The 24,909-nt window shown below is 42.9% G+C and overlaps 1 protein-coding gene across 2 annotated transcripts in view; it reads right to left on the reverse strand.

Moving 5' to 3' along the window:
- Positions 1–24,909, reverse strand: part of trpm3 (transient receptor potential cation channel, subfamily M, member 3) — a 93,226-nt gene that overhangs the window by 4,842 nt on the left and 63,475 nt on the right. Inside the window, exons 9-24 of one of the 2 annotated variants that reach the window (XM_068310205.1) lie at positions 24,399–24,471; positions 21,232–21,332; positions 20,463–20,597; positions 20,231–20,281; positions 16,755–16,895; positions 15,008–15,037; positions 13,853–14,145; positions 12,504–12,732; positions 9,509–9,676; positions 6,808–6,948; positions 5,416–5,544; positions 4,698–4,949; positions 3,450–3,624; positions 1,186–1,333; positions 792–985; positions 199–331 (exon numbers count right to left, since the gene is read on the reverse strand). In XM_068310205.1, the coding sequence (XP_068166306.1) occupies positions 199–331; positions 792–985; positions 1,186–1,333; positions 3,450–3,624; positions 4,698–4,949; positions 5,416–5,544; positions 6,808–6,948; positions 9,509–9,676; positions 12,504–12,732; positions 13,853–14,145; positions 15,008–15,037; positions 16,755–16,895; positions 20,231–20,281; positions 20,463–20,597; positions 21,232–21,332; positions 24,399–24,471 (2,393 nt within the window). Of the gene's footprint in view, positions 1–198; positions 332–791; positions 986–1,185; positions 1,334–3,449; positions 3,625–4,697; positions 4,950–5,415; positions 5,545–6,807; positions 6,949–9,472; positions 9,677–12,503; positions 12,733–13,852; positions 14,146–15,007; positions 15,038–16,754; positions 16,896–20,230; positions 20,282–20,462; positions 20,598–21,231; positions 21,333–24,398; positions 24,472–24,909 lie in introns of both variants that reach the window. The other variant, XM_068310204.1, reaches the window with a different exon arrangement.

Genomic DNA, 24,909 nt, shown 5'->3' on the forward strand with positions numbered 1-24,909 from the left:
CTATGCGGTGTAAAAGGTATTGATATGAACGACACCAAGAAACAAACGAGATGAAAATGTAATCAATATTTATGAAATGTGCTCTATAATAAATGAAGTCCCTTCCTCCCCCACGGACTCATTCATACAACAGTCTTCCTCAGGCTGAAGGCTTTCGATCGAATGCAGACAGACATTTTCTTCACAGTGGTGTCTGACCTTTCTGAAGTGACTCTGATCCTCTCATCATTAGAGGAGTGGAATCTGTCATCCTTCTCCCTGAAGTACTCCTCGATGCACTGCTCCTCAAAGTCGTGAACCTTCTTCAGCTCATCCTCGGTGATAAAAAGTTCTGCGGATCAAAGAGTTGGAGGAAATGATAAAGCAACGGTTTCATATTTAAGCAATTGATTGACAGGACGAGAAGGGCCAATCCCGGTTCTCCCTTTTGCACTAGCACTTGTCCCCCTAATGTGTCCCGTTTCTTAATGGGATGGAAGCAGTCAACAAGACTTCCGGACTGCCCTTCAGTCAAGGTGTTTTCAGATGAAGGCTAAAAACGGAGGAGATATCGGTAGAGAATCCCAGAATGCTTTCCCAACAGAGGCTAGCATAAATGAAAGTCCAACTACCAATGGATAAAGAAATCTGCTGGGGGACCTGATTGTTTTGTTTCCCGACGTATAAATGTGTTGACAATATCTTAACTTGACAAGTGACAAACCGTTTCCTAAACAAAGGAGCAAAACAAAATTTATAAAGATTTTCCTGTGACCCCTGTGGAGAGTTTATCACACTCATCTGCCACTCACTCAGTCCGTAGTCCCTCTCGTCATCGTCGTGCTTACGCCAGCGACAACACAGATGCTTGAGGACCATGGTGATATGACTGAAGATGATGAGGGGTGGTGGGAGGACTGGCCGCTCGTGGAAGGTCATGATGAGCTGGTAGCGCTGGAACTTCCACACCTGGTTGGAGATGGACTTCACCTCGAAGAACGTGTTACTATGACGGACAGCCAACACAATAAAAGGATGCTGTAATGTGAAATGTGATTAAACCTGGTGTTGTTTTTCTACAATGACTAAACTGGCTTTATGGATTAGTCCCTGATCAAAACTAGATTTAAAAAAAAACTGCAATATGAAGAGACCCTAATACTAGTGACAGTATTCTATCAGGTGTTAGAACTAAAGCTTACGTACTTGAACACAGCTATGAGTAAGTTGACCAGCAGAATGTTGGCCACCAGCAGATAGCAGGCCATGATGGCCGGGACAATCCAGGCACCGGTTTTACAGGGGGCCAGGGTCACCACACCATCTTCTGTGGTGATGTTCTGCCCGCAGGGGGCTGCACACCGCCAAAAAACAAACAAACACACACAAGTTCACGCCATGTTACCCGGGTCTGTAGATAGAGACTAGGATTCATCGCGGAGTAGAAATTAATTGATGCAAAACAATTCAGAAAGTCATGCAAACACATAACGGAGGATAGAATAAATACGTACATGTATGTAGAATAAAATAAACCCTGAGCATATTAAAACAGAGAACACATGAAACACATTCTGCACACTTACAAGTTACAAGACGACAACGACAAAAGAGACAAGCAGACAAAACAAACACATAACTGCAAATTTTGCAAACAAACAAGAAGCATAATCTGGTTTTTATGCTTCTTAACATGGGGGGGGGGACTGGAACGAGTGGACACTAGAAATGGTTGGGGGTCATGTTTGGAAATGTGCACCTGGAAAACGAAAGACACAAGAAAATGCAATCGTCACGTCTCATCACAGCTTGTGTTCCCAATATATTTAAACATGCGGTTGATGTTTGAAATATATTGTCACATATGTGCGCCATAGCTTCATTCAGCAATGGTTGGTTGATTGCTTTGGTTTATCTGGAATGTAATTAGGATACATTGGATGTTTTTTCCATCTGTGATGGTTCAGTTGCTGCGGCTTATCTGGGGAACATTCAGCATTTGTTCTTGGTTTGTTTGCCTTTGAGATTCATTCATCAATGCTCGATGTTCAATTGTTTCACACGATGCAGCCCAAAGATAGAGAACTGAAGTAATTTTTTCTGGTGTTTTTTTTGGTTTTCTAAGTTTTATCTTCGTAAAAATTTGGATTTAAAAACTCTGACAACTGAACCACGTGAAAAAACAGGTTACAGACGATGAAAGGTGGCTGATAAATATTAATCTGCGTGCATGTTTGTGTATTTATTCCAGCGTGGTGCGATAAAGAGAAATGCTTTCTGATATTATATGTTTGGCGATATTAGTAGAAATAGTTCGGCAACATTGCACTTGCTCCAACGAGAAGCCGAGCTGACGTTAAGGGGGAGGGTGGTATGGTTTCTGTGCCAGATGGTGTTAACATGGCAGGTTCAGCTCTTCAAATGAAGCTAACTACGCAACAGATATGGAGGAATCATCAAGGGAATATCAAACATTTTAACTTTGATAGTTTCTCTTGATGCGTCGACTGACTGGAAACAAAAAGAAAAACCAAAAAAAAAACAGAATATTGTGACTCATTTGAAAAGTGCTGCTGCCATGTAACGGCGCCATTTGCCAGCCAGCGTCAAAGTTAGTAAGGGTAAAGTTGCTTAGAAGATAGAGCTTGAGGTAAAGCCGCTAGATAATCGATTGATTTGATATGAGGCATTCGTACTCTTTAAAAAAGCTCTTGGGATTTAAATCAAATGCTGTTTCGATGTAGCAGCTAACCCAAGATACCAAACACGCAACTTTAGCCTTAGAGCGCGTGGAGCTGCATGCACACTTTTGTCTCGAGTGGCTTCTCGCGGTTGGAGTGGGCATGACATGGTGGTAATGTAAAGATGATGGAGGAGAGGTGGGATAGGTAGATGCGGTTAAACTGAGGTCTGTTATCTATGGATTTACTGGGATTTTGACTGCACTGGGAAATGTGCGATGGACCATTACTACGCCAGCTTCCTTGAGTTCGAAAGTAATTTTCGACCAGCCAGAGTTTTTCATTCAGCCTTTGCTGTAACTTCCTACTATGCATATCTGAAACAAAGAATGAAAACATTATTTCAGATCTCTTCTCTTTGGGCCACTCCTCACATCCTGTGCACACCATCATATGCTCTACCAACAGAACAGCACACAAATACACTCTCACGGTCAAAGACATTTTCTCACTCGCAGTTGGATTTATTGAGTCTTTTTTTTTTTTGATCTACAGGACGTAAAAATAATGTCGAGACAAAACAGGTTCCGGACAGACTTGAGTAAAGTTGACAGAAAGTTTATGCAGATAAGGTGACACAAAACAAGAACTTCCCTACAATGCAACTCATCTTGTGGTGGAGTGTTTTTAATATGCATTATAAAGAATAAATTTTACAATGTTATTGTATGTAATGTATTCGTATAATTTAAATATATCAAATCTCTAAAACTCTGGCCCTTGACTTACGGTCGATCTGGTCAGCAAACACCTCGCCGTAGATCATCCAGTAAGGCATGAAGAAGATGTTCCTGGCTAGCATCCAGGACGCGTCTTCGTTGGGGTTGAGGATGGCCTGACGTGCCACCCCGAAACTCATCAGCACCACCAACATGATGATCACAAAATACATCATGTCGATCATCTGACGTATAGGCAGGGGGTTGGGGTGAGAGCGGGCGGGTGGTCAAAGAGGGGAGGGAAGGGGTGAGCGAGAAGAAAACAGAGAAGAGTTGTTGGGTATTTACAGACTAACAAAGACAAACAAACAGTAAGGAATGGATGAAGTGTGGATGAGGTCCAACGAGAGCACTGGGGCAGGGGTGTCGCTCCACGACGTAGCTCTGATGATGAATAACGGTCAGATGGTGGCGTAAACACACACAGCTTTGCTCTTCATGTTTGTCTGTTGCTGCTGTTATTGTTTACTGTTGTTTTCATCCTCTTTCTTTTCCCCCTTCCAACCACTGATGGTCCAGATGTATAATAATTATTCTATTCTATCCATGATGCTGAAACACACCTCAGAAATGGTCTCCTTTTAAATTTAGCTTCTCTCTATGCAATTGTTGATTTTCATATCAAACAGACAGTTTGTCTCCAACCCGTGTCAAACACAGCCGGATCAGACACACACACACACACGCAGGTTGGAGCTTCTGAACCCGACCCGGGGTTGTTTTCATGTGCGTGTCGGAGGCACTGATCTTGTGCTCTTTGAGATCGGATAATGAGGCTCCATTAGGATCGAGCCTGAACACCACATACACATCAAATTTTGGATGGCAGGGCTCGGTTTACTCTAACCATCTGTTCGGATCACAGTGTGTATAAAGGTAAGGGGAAAATAAAATAGATTTTATGAGTGATATCATCGATGGAGAAAGACGAGCATGATCACCGGGGAGCATTTTGTTTTAAAAAAGACAAAGTTTTTAAAAAATTCAGATATCTAAAATAAACTACAATTTCTCTCTTGTGCACATGTAACCATGGAAATGTCAAAAAAAAAAAATCACAATTAATGACATTAAATTGCCGCAGACTTATATGCAGCATTCAGTTGTGGGCAGAAAGTTTAATATAAAATACTAAAGTATATACTCTAGAAATGAAAAATTACCCCATTTTTGCCACCCGCTCCTCACTTCATTCCTGCAAGGAATACAAAACACACACACACACACACACACACACACCGCCCCTGTCTCTTCTCACCATCTTGCCAATCATCATCACATAGGGACCCAGATATTTGTTGACCCCGAAGATGTCCAGCAGCCGGATGTACCAGTAGATGATGTTGACGCAGTAGATGACCCGCCCGTAGCTCATGAGCGGGGGCTCCTGGAGGCGCAGCACCATACCAACAGAGAATATCAGGATGGCCATGAGGTCCGTGATGTTCCAGTACTCCTGGAGCCACACCTTCACCTTCTGTAACAACTTCCCCGGCTCTGACATCAGGATCTGGTGGAGGGTTGGATGGAATAAGTTTAGACAGGAATCCAAGGATGTGGAAAGCAAACGCACTGTATCAAGACAACCAGTAGGGGGCAGTACGAGCTCACCAATCGGGCATTTATCAGTTGTCTGAGGAGGGACATGGGTTTGAAGCTGACACAATGATTAAAGCATGTCATACTTAAAATACGACTACAGCCACACAATGAGGGGGAAGTCAAATATCTCCTTTTGTATGTCTTTGTTTTCTTTTATCACCTTTCTTTCATTTTCATAGAACTCTTGCAGCTTCCTTTCTCTTTACCTCGCTTCTCTCCACCAGTGATGCCTGCTTTCTATCAATTGTGAGCTGCTTGATGATATGAGCGTAATGTTTGCTGACAAGCTTTGCATCTTCAGTTCACCGAGCAGCGGTGAAGAATTGATTATCGCGGGTTCAGGGCGGTTTCGACGCTGCTGGGATTGACGGTACCTCTCTCATCTTCTCAATGCCGTTGGTGAAGATGTAAGCGATGACGATCCACTCTTGAGGAGAAGGCCACAGGTCCATCTTCACCAGGACAATGTAGTTGAAGAGCATCAGATAGCCGACGTATGCCATCTGTGTGAAAACACACACAGCAGATGCTTATCATTGGGGTGGGGGGAGATGAAAAGAACTACATCAGTACAGTTCAGCTGGTAGAAAAGGGCTTCTGGGAAAACTGCTTAGTATGAGGAACTGCTCCAACTGACCCTTGCTCCACCTCACGTTCATGCAGTCTTTCAGATCTGATAATAGATGTCAGGACACTCGACTGCCGCACTTCCACACTTGGAATGCAAATATCCCTCACGAATCCACGGCTGTGTCTATTTTAAATACATCTCCGCCGTCCGCCTGCGGTTCTTCAGCTGCTCATCGTGATACAGACCCGATAACAGGTTTTTTTTCCTTCTACATTATGAGATTAACCATCTAAGATTAGACCTGGAGGAGTTTGACAGGAATGTATTCAAAATCAACATTTTCGTGTTCTCTTTATTCAAGGTCACAAGCCTGACATTCCTAGATTTCAATCAGGATTTTGATTATTTTGTTTCAGCGATTAGTGAATGATTTTTTTTCCCCGTTTGAACGTATTTGACAATGATTCAGTCCCACATAACTGATCAATATCACTGGATGACAGGCATGAAAACAAACTCATCTGGAGGTGAAGAAAACACTGAATCTAAGCGTAATATAGAAACTCGTAAAATTTATCTTGAGGAAGGTGTGTGTGTGTGGGGGGTGAGGGGGTGGGGGTGGGGGCAGAGAAAACAGGATGAAACAAAATATTTTCTCAGCATAAATAAACAGTGAAATCCCTTCTGGTGATGTTAAGAGATGTTTTCACTGGACAAGCAAATTGAAGGAGCTGAAACGAGGTGCTCATATCGAAAACACACACACACACACACACACACAAGCGTAAGTATTAGAGAACTCAGTGTGCAAACACTCCTAGATTAAACTTTTCAAACAGAATAATATTTATTTATTGTAATAGTTCATCATTCGGAGCTTTCAGCGTGTGTGTGTGTGTGTGTGTGTGTGTGTGTCCACCGATAACACAAAACCTCCTGGTTTGATTTTTCATCTCTTTGTTCTTCTCTCACTGTGTTGTAACCATCGCATCTTGTTCCCGCCAAACTTTTCCCACCCCAGCAAAGCTGAGAAATGACAGGGTGGAACAGCGGGTTAATGGGGATATCTGCACTGTGCTACTACAAACTAACGGCAGGGAGCTGGAAATTGATGATCCTGCAGAAACACAGTTAGCGCTGACAGCGCCAGCGGGAGGACGATCATGTAGGTGGTGCTACTGAAGCTTCCACTGACCGTATGGAACCAGAACTTGACAATCGGCGCGTTGTAGAACTCGTATATCTTGCGGCCCATGGGAATGAGGCGGTGGCGATTCTGAACCTCCTCCACGTCCTTTTTTCTGGATGTTTCTGTGGTTACCTTACCCAACATGGCCTAGGGGGGAAATGTAAACCCCACACGGAGCGAAGGAGGAAGTGAAAGATGTGAGGGATAAAAGGATGGCGAGAGTGCAAAGAGGGAAGTGTGACGAATGGGAAAGACAGAGACGGAGGAGGAGATGGGGCGACGCGGGGGAGAGGATGTTGATGAAGGTATGAGGAAAGGGGGGAGGTGGGATGATGGATGAGTTGAGTAACAAAGAAAAACAAGGGGGGAAAAAAAGGAGAAGGAGGAGAGGGTTACATTATGGCTACTGAATAGTTTAATATCATCATCAAAAGAAGCAAGCACAAGCAATGCCATCATTCCAAAATGTGAAATGTGTGTTTGAGGTGGGGTGTCGGGTGAATGCTGGTAACACAGTATGACGCAGACAGGGACACTCATGGATTGTGTCTCAGACAACAATTAAAGAGGCAGAAAAGAGACGAGGAAACGACAGACAGGAGACAGAGAAAAGAGGGTAAAGATAAGACATAGATATCTCATTTCAATCTGTGACACATTTCTGTATCCATGAGAGAGGGCTGGGTGGCCGCTGCTTTTATGGGTCATGATCTTAATGTCGAAGCAACACCAGACCTCCGAGGGAGGTCAGTCACGGGATTGTATTGCGTGTTAACACGTATGTTACCCTGCAAAGCAAAACGCAGTAACGACAGATTTAGCATCATGGCAGAATAGAAATGGAAATCCCAGATGAAAACGTCTGTTCAGTTTTTTATGAATTGTGTGGAAATCAGTCCATTTTTAAAAAAAGAGAAGACAAAAAGAGAGAATATACAGAAATGTTCTTGAGTTGTTTGGGAAAGTTAGAAAAAGTTCCATATACAGCAAAACTTAATCAATCACACCTTACTTTTGGCAAACTTTACAAAATATCGACTTTTGGTTCAGTAGTTTGTGCAAAGATTCAGGAAATTGTTGTGGCTGTGAAAATAAATGAATATAGAATAATCAAAGTTGTTTTATAGCTCATGTTTGAGCCTGAAGTCTTTTCATGCGACTGTAGTTACTGCATTCAGTCTCTGTCAGGCAACATAGGAGCCCTGAGCAAACATATAATGTTCAGTCTGTTTATATCGGAACAGTAATGATGAAACCTACACTGAAAAACCCAAAGAATAAACCAACAATGAATAACACGGGGATTTCTATTCTCTTTTCAATTATGAGACACTTTCAGCCAAAGGTTTGTCCATGGCTCACTACAAGGGTGTAAAATCACACCGTGCCTCAGCTGCACTGAACATGCACACTATATGATCAGTAAGTGGACAGAAGCTTAAACACAAGCTCTAACATTTGTCAACACGTAGTTTATCTGAAGCATCTGCGGATAGGACAATACAACCTCCCTCTGTGGTGTAGCAGTCTGGGTATTATCTGTATGAATCTCTGCGTGATTCATAAGTATCTGAGGGTGCATTTGTACAATCAGAAGCCAGGACAACAGGAAGGACTCGTTGCAAATGCTTCCTTCGGTAGCCGTGTTCTTTGTTGAACACGTCGGTGCCTCAAGAACTGCATCAGCAAAAAACTGTCCCGTTTTGTGAAGCTTTGTTCTGGCTTGCTGGCTGTGCTCAATGCAGATGGAGAGTATGTACAGTGGTGCTGAAAGACATCCAATTTCGGTCCAATCACTTAACGGGACAAACAGATTCAGTTTTTGTATTAAAATTGCCCTTTTGGACTCCCGTTCTCAATTTCAACACATAAACTGGATCTTGGTGGCGTCTCCGGAAATGATTAGGTTGAAATGGAATGCGTCCTAATCCTGCTGTACATCCACGTCTATGAAGATGGACCAACTCTTGCACTGTGAGCCGGGAGAAGGTGCTCAGACTCTGCATGATTTAAGCTCTGCAGCAGCAGAAGGTAATGGTTATATAATGCAATAGCCTGGACCTCCCATGCTCAGCAGCCAACATGCTGAGTGGTAGCCACCATCATGATGGGAGAGAGTGAGGGGCAGCAGTCGGCTAGCATACAGTACTGTACCTCAATCGGAACTGAGCTTGAAGAGATAAAGAGGTAGAGGCAAAGAGAAAGGGCAGCAACACAAACACAGAAGCAAAAGAAGCAAGAAGAGAGAGAGAGAGAGAGAGAGAAGGGTCGGGAAACAACGAGGGGGCCAAAGGAAAACCAGGGAGAGGTAGAGGAGAGAGATGGAGGAAGAAACATACACGAGGGAACCCACAAGCGGCGACAGACTGAGACGCTACAACTCCAAGAACATGTTTTTTCTGAAGACGATGAGAAACAGGAAAGGCCGATTCGACCAGAAGGGTCCAGCCGGCCGGAATAGAGAAACAAGTATGTGTGTTTGTGGAAAACTGTATGTGTGTGCGTGCATGTCGAAGTCTCATGTGGACACAAACAACATCGTGCACTTGGTCCACGCAGAATCGGGACTATGTGTTGAACAATCAGCTTTACAATCAGGAAAAAGCGTTGTGACTAACGTTGGACTATGTGTTAAGGGTCTGAGATGCGGGGCTGAGGTGGGTTCTCTCACCACGGAGTTGTACTGCGTCTCACAGTAAGATCTTACTGTGAACTCCATGTCTTCCTCCTCCTTCTCTTTGACCGGCTTCTCGGGTTCCTCCTCCTCTTTCTCCTGCAGGTAGGCCTCCTGATCCTGAGGCATGTAGGACATCTCGTCCTTGTTCTTGAACTCCAGGCTCAGGATGGACGGCGGAAGAAGTAGCCCTAAGATCACCTAGGTGACGAGGAAGACAGGATGGGGAGACAAACAAATCTTTGCAATTGTTATCATGTGAAAGTCATCAGATATAAATCCTTCCCCATAATGCCTGCACTTTGCAGAATAGCAAGCTTTGGTGTTCACTTCAACAAAGTCAGGGGTCCAGACAGTTGGATAGAGTACTGCACTGCAACAACAGACGAGGAGGCAAATAAAGGAGGCGACTTGCAAACACTTCAAAGTGAAAACCATCAGACGAAACCGTTACAGGAGCATTAAGGTGAAGGACGAAGGAGAGCAGCAGCGCAATCTCATCTCCGGGAGCAGTTTCTTTAGCCAACACAAAAGTTTACAGTTCACCCAAGAATTCAATCAATTATCTCTTCACTCCTGTGTTTACCTACTACATCATCACACGGAAAGAGAGAGCGACGCTCGCGCTGCAGCAACAACAGCCTTTGACGAAACTGAACACTTTAAATTTATGTGCTGAGGTACGATGAGATCATTTTAGTTTAGAGGCTCTAATTTAGATTTTCATATACAAAGGAGTGTAAAAAGAACATAATTGAGTATTTTAGTCACTTTTTAGTCAATGAAATGTGTCATTTTAGTCTTCTTTAAAACATCAAGTTATTATTTTTATTAACATTTCTGTCTGAGGGACACTTTGGAGGGGGCCAGTTACTAGATGGCCCCATTAGTCTTTTGTCTGCATGCAAAGGTCAGATGGGCAATTTGCACATGAAGAATGCTGCAGGCCTCTGCCTTAGCATAGTTCACCTTCTTTCATACTCTTTCTCCACATTTCTGTGCTGGAATTACACTTAAACCAGCGCAACACAAGAAGTCGCATCAAGCCTACTGAACTGAACTGATATACACACTACTGAAAGATTACATGCATTTTCAATCAGTTTCTACTCACGTTGTAATTCAAAGCTTCCAATGAAGCCAGCTTGCAGATGATTATTAAAAATTGAGAGAGAGAATGGAGAGAACGGGCAGCGGCCGGTGAAGCACAACCGCAGAAAGCGATGTCTCAGCTTCTCCAGTCATCAGTCATCACAAGGGGATGAAAGCCATGAGGTCAGTAGTTTGTCTGATTGATTCATGTGTGAAGAAATCAATAAACTCATCTTTACATTCATCCCACACGTAGCCTCCAGTAACCACAGTCTAGTACGAGCCAAAGTGGGTCGAAGTCGAGTTCCCTCACAACTACAGCTCCTCAAAACTGTGCACGCATATTATTTTGACAATGTTTTGATAATGTTATTTGCTGTATATCAAAAACTCCTGGGGGCAGCGAATCTTGTTTGTTCCACTTGTGGTTTTTCCTTTCTATCTTTCTGCTCCAGCGAGCTTGCTTAGGCAGTGCCCTCTCTCCCTCCTTCAAAAGGCCAAACCATACTTTAAGCACTCGTAGTCCGACCGGCTCCGAGGACCTAGCTAGCCGGGCACATCATCCTGTCTCGCTCTGCATCTGAACGAGTGTGAACCCAGCCGTCCCTTGAGCGAATCTTCATTATAAATAACTCTAACCTCTCTAATCTGTGCAGCTGCCTCCTATCACCCCACCACCAGACGTCTAGAAAACCCACATGAGCAGAACTGAGCAAAAACCCAACCGCGAGCCTTTAAACGAAACCTCTCCCCCCGACTCAAAAGAACGCTCGCCACTCGAGCCTCGATACAAAATACGAGAGACACAAGGTTTTTATGTAATTAAGGTCAACTCTTCTGGCTCAAAAGTTAAAAAAGAAAAGAAAAAAAAAGCAGGCTTATTCTAATGAAGTCGGACCAGGGTGAGTCCTCTTCTGCTGCTCAATAAAACACTACTCTAAATAAAGAAAACGAAATGAGATACCTAACAGCTTCACGTTAAAAATAATCCCAAGCAGACCGCATCGGGAAGAGGGTTCTGTTGAATCACGGGCCTCTAAAAACTACAGAATTAAGTATGTCAACTGTGAGCAGTGATCTATCTATCTTTCACGGTCTGGTGCGCTCCACGTTATCGGCAATGAGTCATCTCAACCAAATCGTCGCAGGCCAGACAACCTCCTCATTTCTACAATGGCTGAATAAAAGCTCCTTTTTTTCCCTACTGTAAAGACTGGGTCATGAAGACAAATGAGGATACGTTACGCAGCCGATGGGTCAACTGTTTGGAGAATAAAGCACATGAAACGTAATGTATTCATTGAATAATAAACCTGTCACAACCTTCTGGGCAAGCTATGCAAAGCACCACCTGCATGTGGATGCCGTAGATGGGCCTATATACTGTATGAGGATGGCTGGGTGGCCCTGGCCTGTCAAGGGTACATAAAGTCAAAACCATTCATTTTCAGTAACTGATTGTACTGGAAAAGCATTCCTATTCACATGTGGTTAAGAACAGAGTCACCAGTTCACCCATATTTCATGTTTCTGGTGGTGGAAGGAGGAAGCTGGGGAACCCAAGGGGAACACAGACCCTAAATCCAAAGCGAAACAGAATTTTCCAACCATTTTCTGCAGAACAGTAATCAGTTTCTCTCAGTTTTTCCATCCTTGCATCCCTCCTGGTACTTCCAATGCATTACTTCCCATGTTACAGCACCAACAAGCAGATCCAGAGTTCCGTGCAGTGATTTGAACCACCTCTAAGGTAATTTCTCAGCAAAAAAAAAAGTTGTTTTTTACTTTACCCGCACAAATATCCTGCATCAAGTTGTAGAAATTCTCATTCCACCCTTCGTCTGCACCATCAAAGTTCAGTATACATTTTACTTTCATGTAAACACACTTCTCTCAACCCTCAGATTATCCCAAGCATCTGTCCCACTCGTTTTACCTTCAGGCCTGAGTTTTTGCGCATTCGCAGGCGCCCCATCCACATGTCGGTCAGCAGCATCTGACTGCAGGTGTGAGCGATGAAATCTCTGTGCTTGGCTGCAACTGCCAGCTGCAGGCAGGTGGCGTTGCTCCAGTTCTTCAGTTCGTATGTCAGGAGCTTCATGGCCATCTGCTCATCCTGTTTATAGGACTGGTCTAGGAGTTCCACTGCCAGCTGGCCAAACTCTCTGAGAAACGATACGCAGGATGTATACGGGAACACAAACACACATAAACAGGGAAAAGAAAGCAGTAAAACATGGTGAAAACATAAATAAACTGGTCGAGGAAATCAATCTCCATCTGGTCAGATTCTCAAGGAGATTAAATTTGCATACATACAAACACATAGATCTTACGTCTAACACTTGTGGCAGATGCATGCATGCATTTCCTACTATTTAAAACATTTTCTTTCCCCAGGTGAACGCTTCTTGTTCCCGTATGTGTGTGTGTGTGTGTGCTGCAAACCGAATGAGAAATTGAGTTTCAAAAGTTATCATTGCCAAACAACGGAGCCATTATGACAAATGTTAAATGAGGTTGCAACATGAAAACAACATCTGAATATTAGAATGCATCTGGACAGTAAACTTGACGCACGTCGACTCCAAGGCTCTGCTTTGAAGCCAGAAGAGACGCGCGAGGACTTGGGGTCAGCACTCATTTGTATTATCTGATCGTTTTCCCTCTAATTAACAGTCATTTCCACAACCAGCATTGACACCTCTGGGTGATTGCCTTCATCTCATTTGCACAGCCTTAACTAACAATGATGATGTTCGTTAGATTTCTACATTTGTGTTTCTGAGACTGTGTGGGAGCTGGCTGTGTGAGAGGAAATCATAGCAGTATATTTGTCCATATATGCTGCGATATGGAAGTAGACGTTCCTGTCTAGACTCGCCACTCAACTTTGCATTAATCATTTAAAGCAGAAACATTTCCAGTGAAGTCTCGCTCAGGACTACAGAATAACATTTTTATTGAAATATCGTGTTTAAAACCACACAAGCAGAGCGTGCGTACGTGAGTCGAGTCAAGTCGAGTTAATTCTATTTAGACGGTGCCAAATCACATCAGAAGTTATCTCCTGGCACTTTCCAAAAGGGCAGGTCCAGACTGCACAGTCTTTCTTTTACAGAAAAAACTTATTCCCCCAGTGAGCACGCATTTGGCAACAGTCACTAGGAAAGGAACCTTGGAGCGGACCCTGGACTCTCAGTGGGCGGCCCTCTGACTTTATCAGTCGGAAGAGAGAAAGAGACGGACAAAGAGAAACAGACAGTCATAACTCCTGCCACCCACCTGGAGTTGTGGTTCAGCTCCTGGGAGATGTCGTCCACCATGTCGTTCTCCGAGGCCTCGTGCGCCATGGCCTTACAAAGCTTACACGCCACCAGGGCCTTGGCCATGGCCTCTTCGCCGTGTTGCCAAAAGAACAGCGCCATTTTCTGACGTTTCATGAGCACGGCCCACACCATGAGTTCGTGGAAGGGGAAAGGGAAATGGTTGATTTCGGGGTCGTCCAGATCGATGTCCACCTCCTCCTCTCGTTTACGCGTGGTCTTTTGGCGGCCTCTGCGGATGGGCATGTCATCCTGGTGGGGATCCATAGAGAGCGAGCGGGGTGAAGAGAGAGAAACAGCTGCTCACAGAGATGTAAGAAAACTTCAGAGAGCTTTTTTAAAGACGTGTGTTCAAAACTTTGGGTTCTACAGGGAAACTACAGGAGAAATCCAAGAACATGAACTGTTTCTATCTATACACATTTTTTATCTTCTTATTTAACACGTTCTGTTTCACCGACACGTTGCCATGGTGATGAGAATAAACAAACATTAAGGTAAAGACACAAAGAACAGAGGACAGACACAGACACGGGGCGGACTTCAAACAGACGGGAATACGCGGACGGCCGCGCACGTTCAATAGAAATACCTCTGAGAAAACTGAAGACACATGCTGTGATAAAAGCTTTATGATGTGGATACTGCATGGTGTGTACACCAAGGATACAAGTACACAATTCATGTATTATGCAGTACTGTCAGGTCAGTTGTTGCCTGTTCTGTTTAATGTAAACAAGCTACTCTGATAGGTATTAGATTTATTTTACATCATGTGTTTGAAACACTTATGTAATCCCACTTTTTTCTTTTTTATTAATTGGAAATAACACTACAATGTAGTGAGAAATTTTGAAATGATTATGTTTGACACCTAGCCTCCAACTAGCTGATAGGCATGTACAGATCACCAAAAAGTTCATTAAACGTGCCTCAAGGGCTCACTTTGAAAGGCCGCGAGGCACACGGCGTACGCCTTGACGAAGATTTGGATTCAAGACTCGGGAGAACGACTTAACACCGACACGTTAGGAAGAGAGAAGTCTTTTTGCCTGAGACAGAGGGAAGAGTGAAAGGATGACTCAATAACAGCCTTGATGAAATCAGCACTCACCTCCATCCCCAGCAGCTTCAGGGCTTTGGGCTAGAGAAGCAACAAAAACACAAGAAACACAGAACGAGACCTGGTTGGATGTATTTTATAGCGTAATGTACCCTGAAATCACAACACAGCACAGACTGACACGCTCACATGAAATGAGAAATACTCTTTAATATGCAAAGTCACTTTCACTTTCATGCTTTTGTGGAAGAATAACATTCTGTAGGGGGTGTGATTGACAGTACGTACAGCAACAATGTGCTGCAGAACGGTGTTTGCATGTATTAAAGCAGGGAGTGTTTATGCATCCGCTATAGTACCTTGTATCTGTATTAAAGCAGGGCATGTTTGAATTATGCATTCATGAGCCATCATCTGAGTCAGTAAAAATAGTCCACGTCTCCTGTGGGAATTTTGATATCTGCATCTATTTTGAGGCTTTGTTCATAGTTAACATGTGTTTGTGTGTGATCACGGATTTATTTCATCATGAATCAAAGTTAAACTGGAACTGACTAACTCTCACATTTTGCTTCTATGCTGAATCTCTGGCTCGTTTCTTTCCTTTAGGTTTATCTGAGACTTTCCAGCTGCTTTATTGCTGCAGCGGTAGAGATACGAGATAAACAGCCACGCACACACATACACACACACACACACACACACACACACACACACACACACACACACACACACACACACACACACACACACACACACACACACACACACACACACACACACACACACACACACGCCCTAAAACATTGCAAATGTAAAAGGTGAGCAATCAAGCATAAACGTGTTGCTCCAGACGCAGCTGTACGGGCTTCTATTTTCATCACACCTGTGGCGCCGTGTGAGGTATTTAGAGCATTAGAATTAGAGCAACAGAGTATGAATACACACCCCAACATGTGTACATAACACAAAAAGCAAACAATAGCACATGACGTCAATGATCAGTTCTCCTCTTTGACTGAGGGCGAACCAATAAGGGGGACGTGTGAACTGCTCATCCCTGGGGTTATGGTGGCACATGATGAAAAGCTGCTGCTGTAGATGGATGACTTCTTGCATCAAGCTGGCAGCAGCCGTTTCTATTTGAAGTGGAAATGAAGGATAGCAGGACCGCTCTTCTGTTTAACCTGTGACTGCAGGAGGGTATAATTTGTGTGGATTTAGTGATGTCTTATTCTAATGGGCGCTCTTTAAGGCTGACAGGAATAGAGATATTCTTATTCCATTGCAGTAATACCGCGCTGACAAACATTTCACACCCACTGGTCAGGGTTTGGAGATTAACAGAACAAAAATAGAGGTCGGTCGATTTCCATTTATTCCCAGAGAAGCTATTTCTGTTATGTGTTTTAGGCAAACATTATTCCACAAACACATCATCATCTGAGCAAAGAAAACCAGAAGCCACTTTCAGAATAAAAAAAACTGCATATTATACAGCATGTGGTGAATTATTTCTGGCATCCGGGCGCTAACGCTTGCTGAGGTCTCGACTGATGACATTTACAAGTAAATGCTAATTTACTGCCTGCATCAGCAGGTGAAGTTTGCCCTTGAGAACATAATACCTCATTAGCATTTTAAATGTAAATAATTTGCTCATGTCGTACATTCAAGCCTTTACCAGGACTGATTTGATCATGATGATCATTTTACCGATATTGATCCACAGATTCATTGCATTAGGATTTAAAAATTATATTAGGTGGGATGTTGCAAGCAAGAATTATTCACTCACCCTCTTCGGCCCAAAGAGGTTGTGGTACAGCGTTCGGAACCTCTTCCTGGTGTAGTTACACCGATACGCCCCTCCCATGAGGTATTCAATAACCAGTCCAATGTCAATGAGGCTGATGCGGTAGTCTGGGGGCAGATTTCCCTGGAAAACCAGACAGTGTAAACAGGCAACATCACACACACACCAAGTGATTAATAAAGGAGGGTAAATAAGAGGGGAAACAAGAGTATAAAGCAAATCACACAGGCATACACACTCACTTCACAAAATCCATATCAACTGTTTTTGGCTATTAGAGAAAACGTGATTATCGGATTCACCTTGAAGTAGATCCAACTGAACCCTGGATATTCTCGCTTGGAAAGAACACACAATGTCAGTGAGTCAACATCACGATAAGCAAGACCAGGGGAAATGAGATAGACAGATACTCTCAGGGATGATCTCTCTTCCAGCCTCTTTACAATATCTTTTATCTATTTCTATTTGGTTTGAACTTTTGCTTTGAGAACCCGACTATTCCTCTAATAACACGACTGATTGAAGCAAAGACCGTTTCAGATGCTACTGCTGAGCCCCAAGGTAAAACGTGTTCGCTGGCGGAGCAGCAGAAAATGAGGAGAGCATGAAAACTCAGGTGGGGTGTGATCCACAGAGAGAATATACAGTCAGAGGATGATTATGAAGGATGTAAGAAATTGATTTATCATAATTTGCATTTAGGGAATGAATTAGATCTTCTCGGCGAGGTTAAACAACGCCTTGAAGAGAGGAAAAAGAAAAAAAGTGGTAATGTCTCATTAGCCTGGAAGAGAGGGGGCAATAGCATGTAAAAACAGGCTTAATGCTGGAGGGAAGAATCATTATTGCCCGTTCACTTGAGGACCATGAAGCTATCATCGCTTTCTGCTCCTCATCATCAACCCCAGAACCTGCAGTCATTATCCTGACCCCTACCATTCCAAAGCAACAGAGAGCAGCGTTCAAAGTGGGCTGTGCTGAATCTGAGTCTCTCTTTGGGGTTTCGATCTGTCATCGTATTGATATGAATGACAATCTAAAACCATTCTGTAGTCGCCTTAAAGTTATTTTAATTTGATCCACATTTTTTTGATTCCAGTAACCTTAAACATCTGCCCTCTCAGGTTATTTTTTTATTAATGCTGGTCCATATGGCATCTATTATTTTGTCTTGTAACAGAAGGGGCACTTATGTCATTTAGTCTAATTCTAAAAATGTGCCTTATTTATCGAGTCGGCGTAATGTAAAATATATAATCCCTATAAAATCCATTCTCAGGACTGTCTGACACTTTATGTCTCTACTTTTGGAAAGAGTTATGGGTGAAAATGTGCTTACATTCTCATTCCTTTACTCACTTAGACCAAGGATATTTAATATTTGATTTATTTTGATATTTATGTTTATGCTTTTTTATAATTATATTTGTAAGTGACCACCATTATGCACATTATTCACCACTCTCCTCTGCCACAGATTAAATTTTATTGGCAGCAAAGCCTGGCGAAGCATGGCAGGCCGACCGACGGACTGTGAAGGTGACACAGATGAAGCTTCAAAGTGAGAACGAGAAGCTTCACCTCTTCATGCTACACACACATAAGGTTCAAATACAGCAATTAGAGGTCAGTCGAGCCGTTTTAATTCCCTGTGGTGTTTAAAACTCAGGCTAATCACTTCTTGCTAACACCAACAGCGCTTAAGGTTTTAATTAGGATGAAGCTCTACTGAAAGTTTAAGAGCGGCTTTTGTTTATGTGATATTTTATCCAAACTTAGAAACTCGCATGGCTGCCACAACAATTTAAATATTAAAAATATATAATGTAATATTATGCAGATAAGTTTGTATTTTTATCTAACATGGAAATAAAAGTTCACACCACCCAGCAACCATTTGTGAAATCTGAGGCTGTCAAGGACGCGACGAGCATCGCTGTCAACTTCCACAAAACTCCATCGTTCATTTACTCTGCAGGAAAACCGATTTGTGCTTTGGCGGCCGCAGCTCAAAAGTCAATCTCTGTGACTCTGTCTGAGGACTCAGTTTCACGCCACCTTGTGAACGGACCATACTGAACCTGAGAGCAAACAACCTATGGTTGTTAGCGTGACATCTGATTCAAAACAAGACTTAGCCAATCGCTAAGGGCATGACCAAAGAAATCTACAGAGGAGGAGAATGAGAAATAAAGACAACAGCAATGACATAGTGACTAACTACACCCGAGGGATAGTAGTTAATTTGCGTCCTACTATGATACACGACGACACACAAACACTACACTACGGCAATTAGACACAGCTCAGCAAAACGGCGATGGGGATGCTCGGCCATGCACTACAGTGTTTGTTTTACATGTGTGTGTGAAGAGGCTCGGTGAGGTGGCGTGGAGAAGAAACCTGGCTATTCTCTCTGCACACACTTGAGATCAGTTGTGTTTGCAGACAGAGAGTTAAAGGAGGATGGTTGGGGGGGTGGGCGGGTATTACAACAAGGAGGCCTGTCAGGGACTCCCAGAGGAGCATGTAGCATTACTGTAATCAGCAACACTTTAATTAATGAACACCTCTAAAGGCTAACGGTGGTATTGCTGACCTCTCCATCACCTCTGCACAGTGGGATCACCACTAATTGGCATGCATAAACTGACTGACTGTTTCCTGGCTTTATCTTTTTATTACATTCATTAATAAGGTTCTATAGGAGATTTGCAGACAAAAAACCCCCCCAAAAAAACAAATTAATGGCTTAAATGCACAGATCAACCACCCAAAATAAAAACTATTGACTTGCATGAAAGCCGATTGAAAATTGGGGTGATTATTTTCACTGTTGAAATGCTTGTCTGGACATTTAAAGACAAAAATCATTGTGACAGTGTCGAATGACTCCATACTGTTCATATGGCATAAAAATGTAAAACATAGGAAGAGTATACGAACATAGAGACCTACTCCTATTAAAAACAATAGTGTTATAAATAAATTCTTCCATCTCAGCCTCATAGAAATTCCACTGTGACACCAATTTGCTCAGATTCTCTGAATCAAGCAGTGTTGCATACATGTCGTGCTTGTTTGTAAGTAGTAGTACTAGTAGTAGTGTATGCCTGAGTGAAATAACAGTAAATTACTGAGAAGTCATGAGGGGGATGTAAGTCGTGCATAGCTCTACACAGCCACTGCAGCCCGCATCTCTAGCCGAAAGAGAAAAGCCGGCCTCTATGCACATCGGACAGCGACCACGGATACCAAAATGTAGACACACAGACTGATGCAGAAAAAAAAAACCCTCGACACAAACCGCTAAGGAAAAAACAAAACAAAAAAAATAGCAACTGAAACTCTAGATATTTAAATGTCTCCTTTAAAACGCACATTCAAGCCAACATTCCCACACAGTGTGCCTGAACAGCCAGGAAGCTGAAAGGCGGCGGCAGTGATGCTCGTACCTTTTTGACATCTCTGACCAGGTGGTACAGCGTGTTGGACGGTCCGTGTCTCTGTCGGAGAGACGGAAATGATTATAAAGTTCTTTCAAGCTAATCCTGTCTGACGCAGCGTTCACCACCAGCGCCAAGCTCTTCAGTGCAAAAATCTCTCAGTTATCATTTTCCTTTGAAAGTCCCAAATGCAGCTATTTGCCAAAAAAGAGACTGTCCCCCCGGTGTGACCCTTTCTTACCGTGTTGTAGAGCTCCTCCAGCCTGGAAAGCGTGAGGAAACGGTGCATACTGACTCCATTTTCAATCAGCAGTTTGACAAAGTCCACTCTGTCCAGAACTAAGGCATCCAGCATCGCCTGCTCCAGGGAACCAACCTTTTCATGGGAAGGAAAATATATATTCTGACATATATTCTGACCATGGCGTGTGCAGCACAAACACAGATGAGCTGCAGAAAACTAATATGAAGCACCGTCACTCCCTAAAGCTGCATTAGTATGATAGGATTCCCCCCCCCCAAAAAAAGTGATCAGAGACTCTTCTAATATCTGGTTGAATCAGTGTCTGATATAGTCTGGTGGCAGGATCATCATTTCTGATTTTTGTCCTTCTGAGTACCCTTACTTCTTAATGGCCACCACCACTGAATCAGGATATGCCACCTCTTTGGGGCTAATGAAGGCACTGACTTGAAGATGTGAAAGCAGTTATTTTCTAATGTCACAGCTGTCACATTCAAAATTAAATGAGTTAAAACAAATTGCTTGGAGATTTTCAGAATGTCGTTGCTGAATGATAATTATTATCGATTATTAGCCATCAGCCAGTCGCTGAGACTTTCACCCATGACTGATCCTGAGCTGTCTTCTGCATGCAAATCAACCTGTGGAGCTGGAAATACACCTTCATCTCATCTTTCTCTTTGTGATCCATTCGTCACAAAGCAATCGATATTTCTACCTGCATCGCATGTATGAATATTTTAATCATTCGGTTTGTGGTTCTTACAGGCCATTGCTGTCCATAGATGAAGATCTGACTGCGGGCGATGTCCACTCTGTTCCACGCCAGAGCCAAACTCAGCTGGTCAGGAGCTGAAGCGTTGGCGCCTGAATGAAGACACGGGAGATGATGTCATATTTTTGAAACACTTAGAAAGGAGGAGGAAAACATCTTGTAACGAGGTTAAAATAAAAGTGGCTTTGTTGGGTGTCTTTGCTGTTCGGTGAAGGACAAACAGGCTGATGTAAACCTGCACAGATACTCAGATAAACATCTTTAAGTTAACTGATCCAAGGAAGAGCACTGTAAGACGATTAGGAAGGGTTTTAGTCTTAAGCCTTGTGAAACAGAGCCAGTTTGTGTACTGTAATACTTCCTGGAGCAGGCATCGCTTCCAAGAGCGTATACAACACTATTATTTAAGAGATGTTGCTGAGATGAGTGAATACATCTTCAACACTTAATTTAACAGACCATAAACTGAAGCACGGAATGAAATGGGGGATTGAAAATCTCTCTATTTCAACCTATAAAACAACATTGCTATAAAATACCTTTGAATATGCTACAATAAGGCCTTTATATCTTCTGCACAGACACACTTTAAACACCAATGTCCATAGAGATTAAAAAAAATAAAAATCACAGTCTGCTGTTCACATGAATAATTTACCTGAGCAGTAGGGGAAGTTTCCCAAACGGGGAATCGAGAGCAACAATTCATCTCAGCTGTTAGAAAAACCCACTTTAATACAATTTAAAAAAAAAAAAAAATTCCCATCTATAAAGACTGTGAACTTCTTTAATAAGCACACCGGCATCATTGCTTTGCACGACTTTTTCTCTCCATCTTAAGGACCTGTGCAGCATCAGTGGAGCTTAATGTTCAGACAGAACCCTTCTAACAAGATGCAACGGCTTCTAATGAGAGCTTTAATGGAGAGACATATGTACTTAAAAAGGCCGGGTGGGTCCCCTCCGACTGGCCAAAAGCGCTGCTGAACTGTAGCCGACCGACATCGACTAAATCACTCATCAGACCAACAATTCCGCCCAACGACCCTCAGCTGCACCACGTTCCTGCAGTTTTCTTCGCGCTCACTCTTTCTCTTTTTTTTTTAACCACTTCGTTAGGTCTCGCTCCTTTTCCCTCACACGGGCCCACACTCAATCCTTTTATTCTTTTTTTTTTTTTCTCCCTCCCTCCTGCTCTGTTCTCCTTTCACCTTGTATCCCTGACTCTGCTGCGCTTTGCTGAGCTTCAGGCAGTGGCTTAGTTCTTCAGCAGAGAAGTCTAATCCAGTGTTTTAAAAAAAGCTCTCCGGCAGTTATGTGACTGATTTCATTTTACACTGAAAGCCTTAACGCGTCTCATTCACTTAGCCCGCAGAATGAGACTTGCATATAAAATTATCCTCATGCTGTTTACCATAAGGCTTTTTTGCTCCCCACTCATCCTTTCACTTCACTGATATCTTCCTTCATTTCCTTTCTCTTATTTTGTCTTCCCCCTTCTTTTGACTTCAGTTCTTCTGTTCGCTCGTTTATCTACACGTCATTCCTCCCGCAGTGTGAAATAAAAATGAAGAGAAAAAGGCCTGGGGGTGTGGGTTGGGGGTGATCAGAAATGGAAGCTACACGACAGATGGCATCGACAGAATACATCAGTGAGGCACAAGGAAATTAATAGGGCAAGGGAACAAGAGTTTGAGATGAAGACAAAGATCAGGGAGCGGCGGATGGTCCACAGAAATCATGCATCTTAAATGCTGCACATAAATTATGTAAAACAAGTTCCTCCCTTCCTTTTCAAACTCAATGGTCTCCTCTTCTTTCTCTCCGCGGAATGAAATGTTTCTCCGAGGAACAATTCCAAAGACAGTCAATCATTCGCCCTGAGATGCTGAGCCATCCCACAGGACTCCTCTTGACACACGTGCACCAGTGTGCACTCTCAGCGTTCACGTACATAGGTGCATAAGTGTGTGTATGAGCGGCAGCATGCTCGCATAGTCCACTGGGCCCTGTTAGTGTCATATTCCTTGAAGAGGCGGAAGCAGATATGATCAATGAAAGCTACTGAACAACCAATCGAAAGTATGGATCTATGTGTGTGTGTGTGTGTGTGTGTGTGTGTGTGTGTGTGTGTGTGTGTGTGCATATGTGAAATGCTCAAGCATGAAATATGGAGGGGAACAATGGAGGTTATGTTTAATTGCTGTCTGCACTTGACAAATTTTCAATTTTGCAACCCAATTTACTCCAAAGCAACGGTGTGAATGGTAATTGTATACTGTAGCAGGTTGTTTTAGCGGAAAGATTGCAGGGTATGCTAACTGCATATCTCACCGTGTTAGCATGCTGACTGATCGTTCTACATGGATGGATATTCATCTTTAAATTACTAGCTGCATGCCTCCAAATATTACTCAATGTAACCTGATAGCTGCACTGTAATCACTGGTGTAGTTCTGAGGAGTGAGGAGCTATGGTGGGATTAGAGCACATACTATGATCACGTCGTTTTTGAAATTGATTCACGTGTAATGATTTCCTTGCTTACCATGTGAGAAATTTTCATTCAACTTCCTCATATCTAAAAGCATAGTTTGATTTCTCGCACAGGAATTGGAAACAGAGGGAAACAACCAGTTTTATTCCATCCAAATGATCAGAATCTGCAAACCAACACTTCTAAAGATCACAAATAACACATAAAATCTTGTGTATTCTATGTAGAAGAAAAAAAATCCTGCACATGCACACAAAATTAAAGAGAATTAAAGAAAACACTTGATAAGTTAAAGCTGTATATTTCTTACTGCTGTAAGTTAGCTCTGAGACTTCCTGCCCTGCAGTGATCAGAAATTGCTTAATGGAGCTTTGAAAGAGAAAACAAATAAACAAAAACATCTGTTTTTTTACATCTGAGCAATGAATCGCAGAAATAAAAACATATTTGCGCTGTGAACATACAGCTAAACTGGGACAGTGAGAGGAAAGCTTCCTGAAATGATATCATTTTCCTTTCATGTTGAAAAAGTTCTAAATAACAGCATCCCTGGGGGGTGATGGTGAAATGGAAGACACTTACTGTACATTCACGCATCAGTACACACACACACACACACTCAAACACACACACACATGCACACACATATAACTAGACCAACCTTTGAGTAAAGCAGTGAGGATGGCAAGGTCAATATCCTGGTGACCTTCTGACCCCATCCGGAAAACTGTTATCTGAGAAACGATGGGGACACAAAGAGATAGAGTGAGAGACGGGCGCACAATTCTGCACAAGCAAGCTGTTTGAATGTGATGTTGGTACTTCTATTGTTAATTGATTGAATGCACCAAGCCTTGAAATAAAAATAAAAAAATCTGACAGCGCTCTAACTTGCTGGATTAAAGAGCCTCTTTCAGCCACTGAGCTGCTCTCAGGAAGCAGAGGAGAGGTATTTCCCTGATGCGTCGTCCTGTATCTCCTCTCCACTCTGTCTTGTATTCTCTCATGTATTTGTGCGGAGAACACCACAAAACTCTCACACACGCTGTGTTTACCGTGAGGAGCAACTGATGAGCTTCACTGAGACGGAGAACAAGAGTAAAAATACAATCCGAGTAGGAGATCCAATGAAAATGAACTAAGAAGAACATTTTGTTCTTTTTCTTTTGGTG

The sequence above is a fragment of the Antennarius striatus genome, chromosome 3 (assembly GCF_040054535.1).
Source record: "Antennarius striatus isolate MH-2024 chromosome 3, ASM4005453v1, whole genome shotgun sequence".
Taxonomy (NCBI): domain Eukaryota; kingdom Metazoa; phylum Chordata; class Actinopteri; order Lophiiformes; family Antennariidae; genus Antennarius; species Antennarius striatus.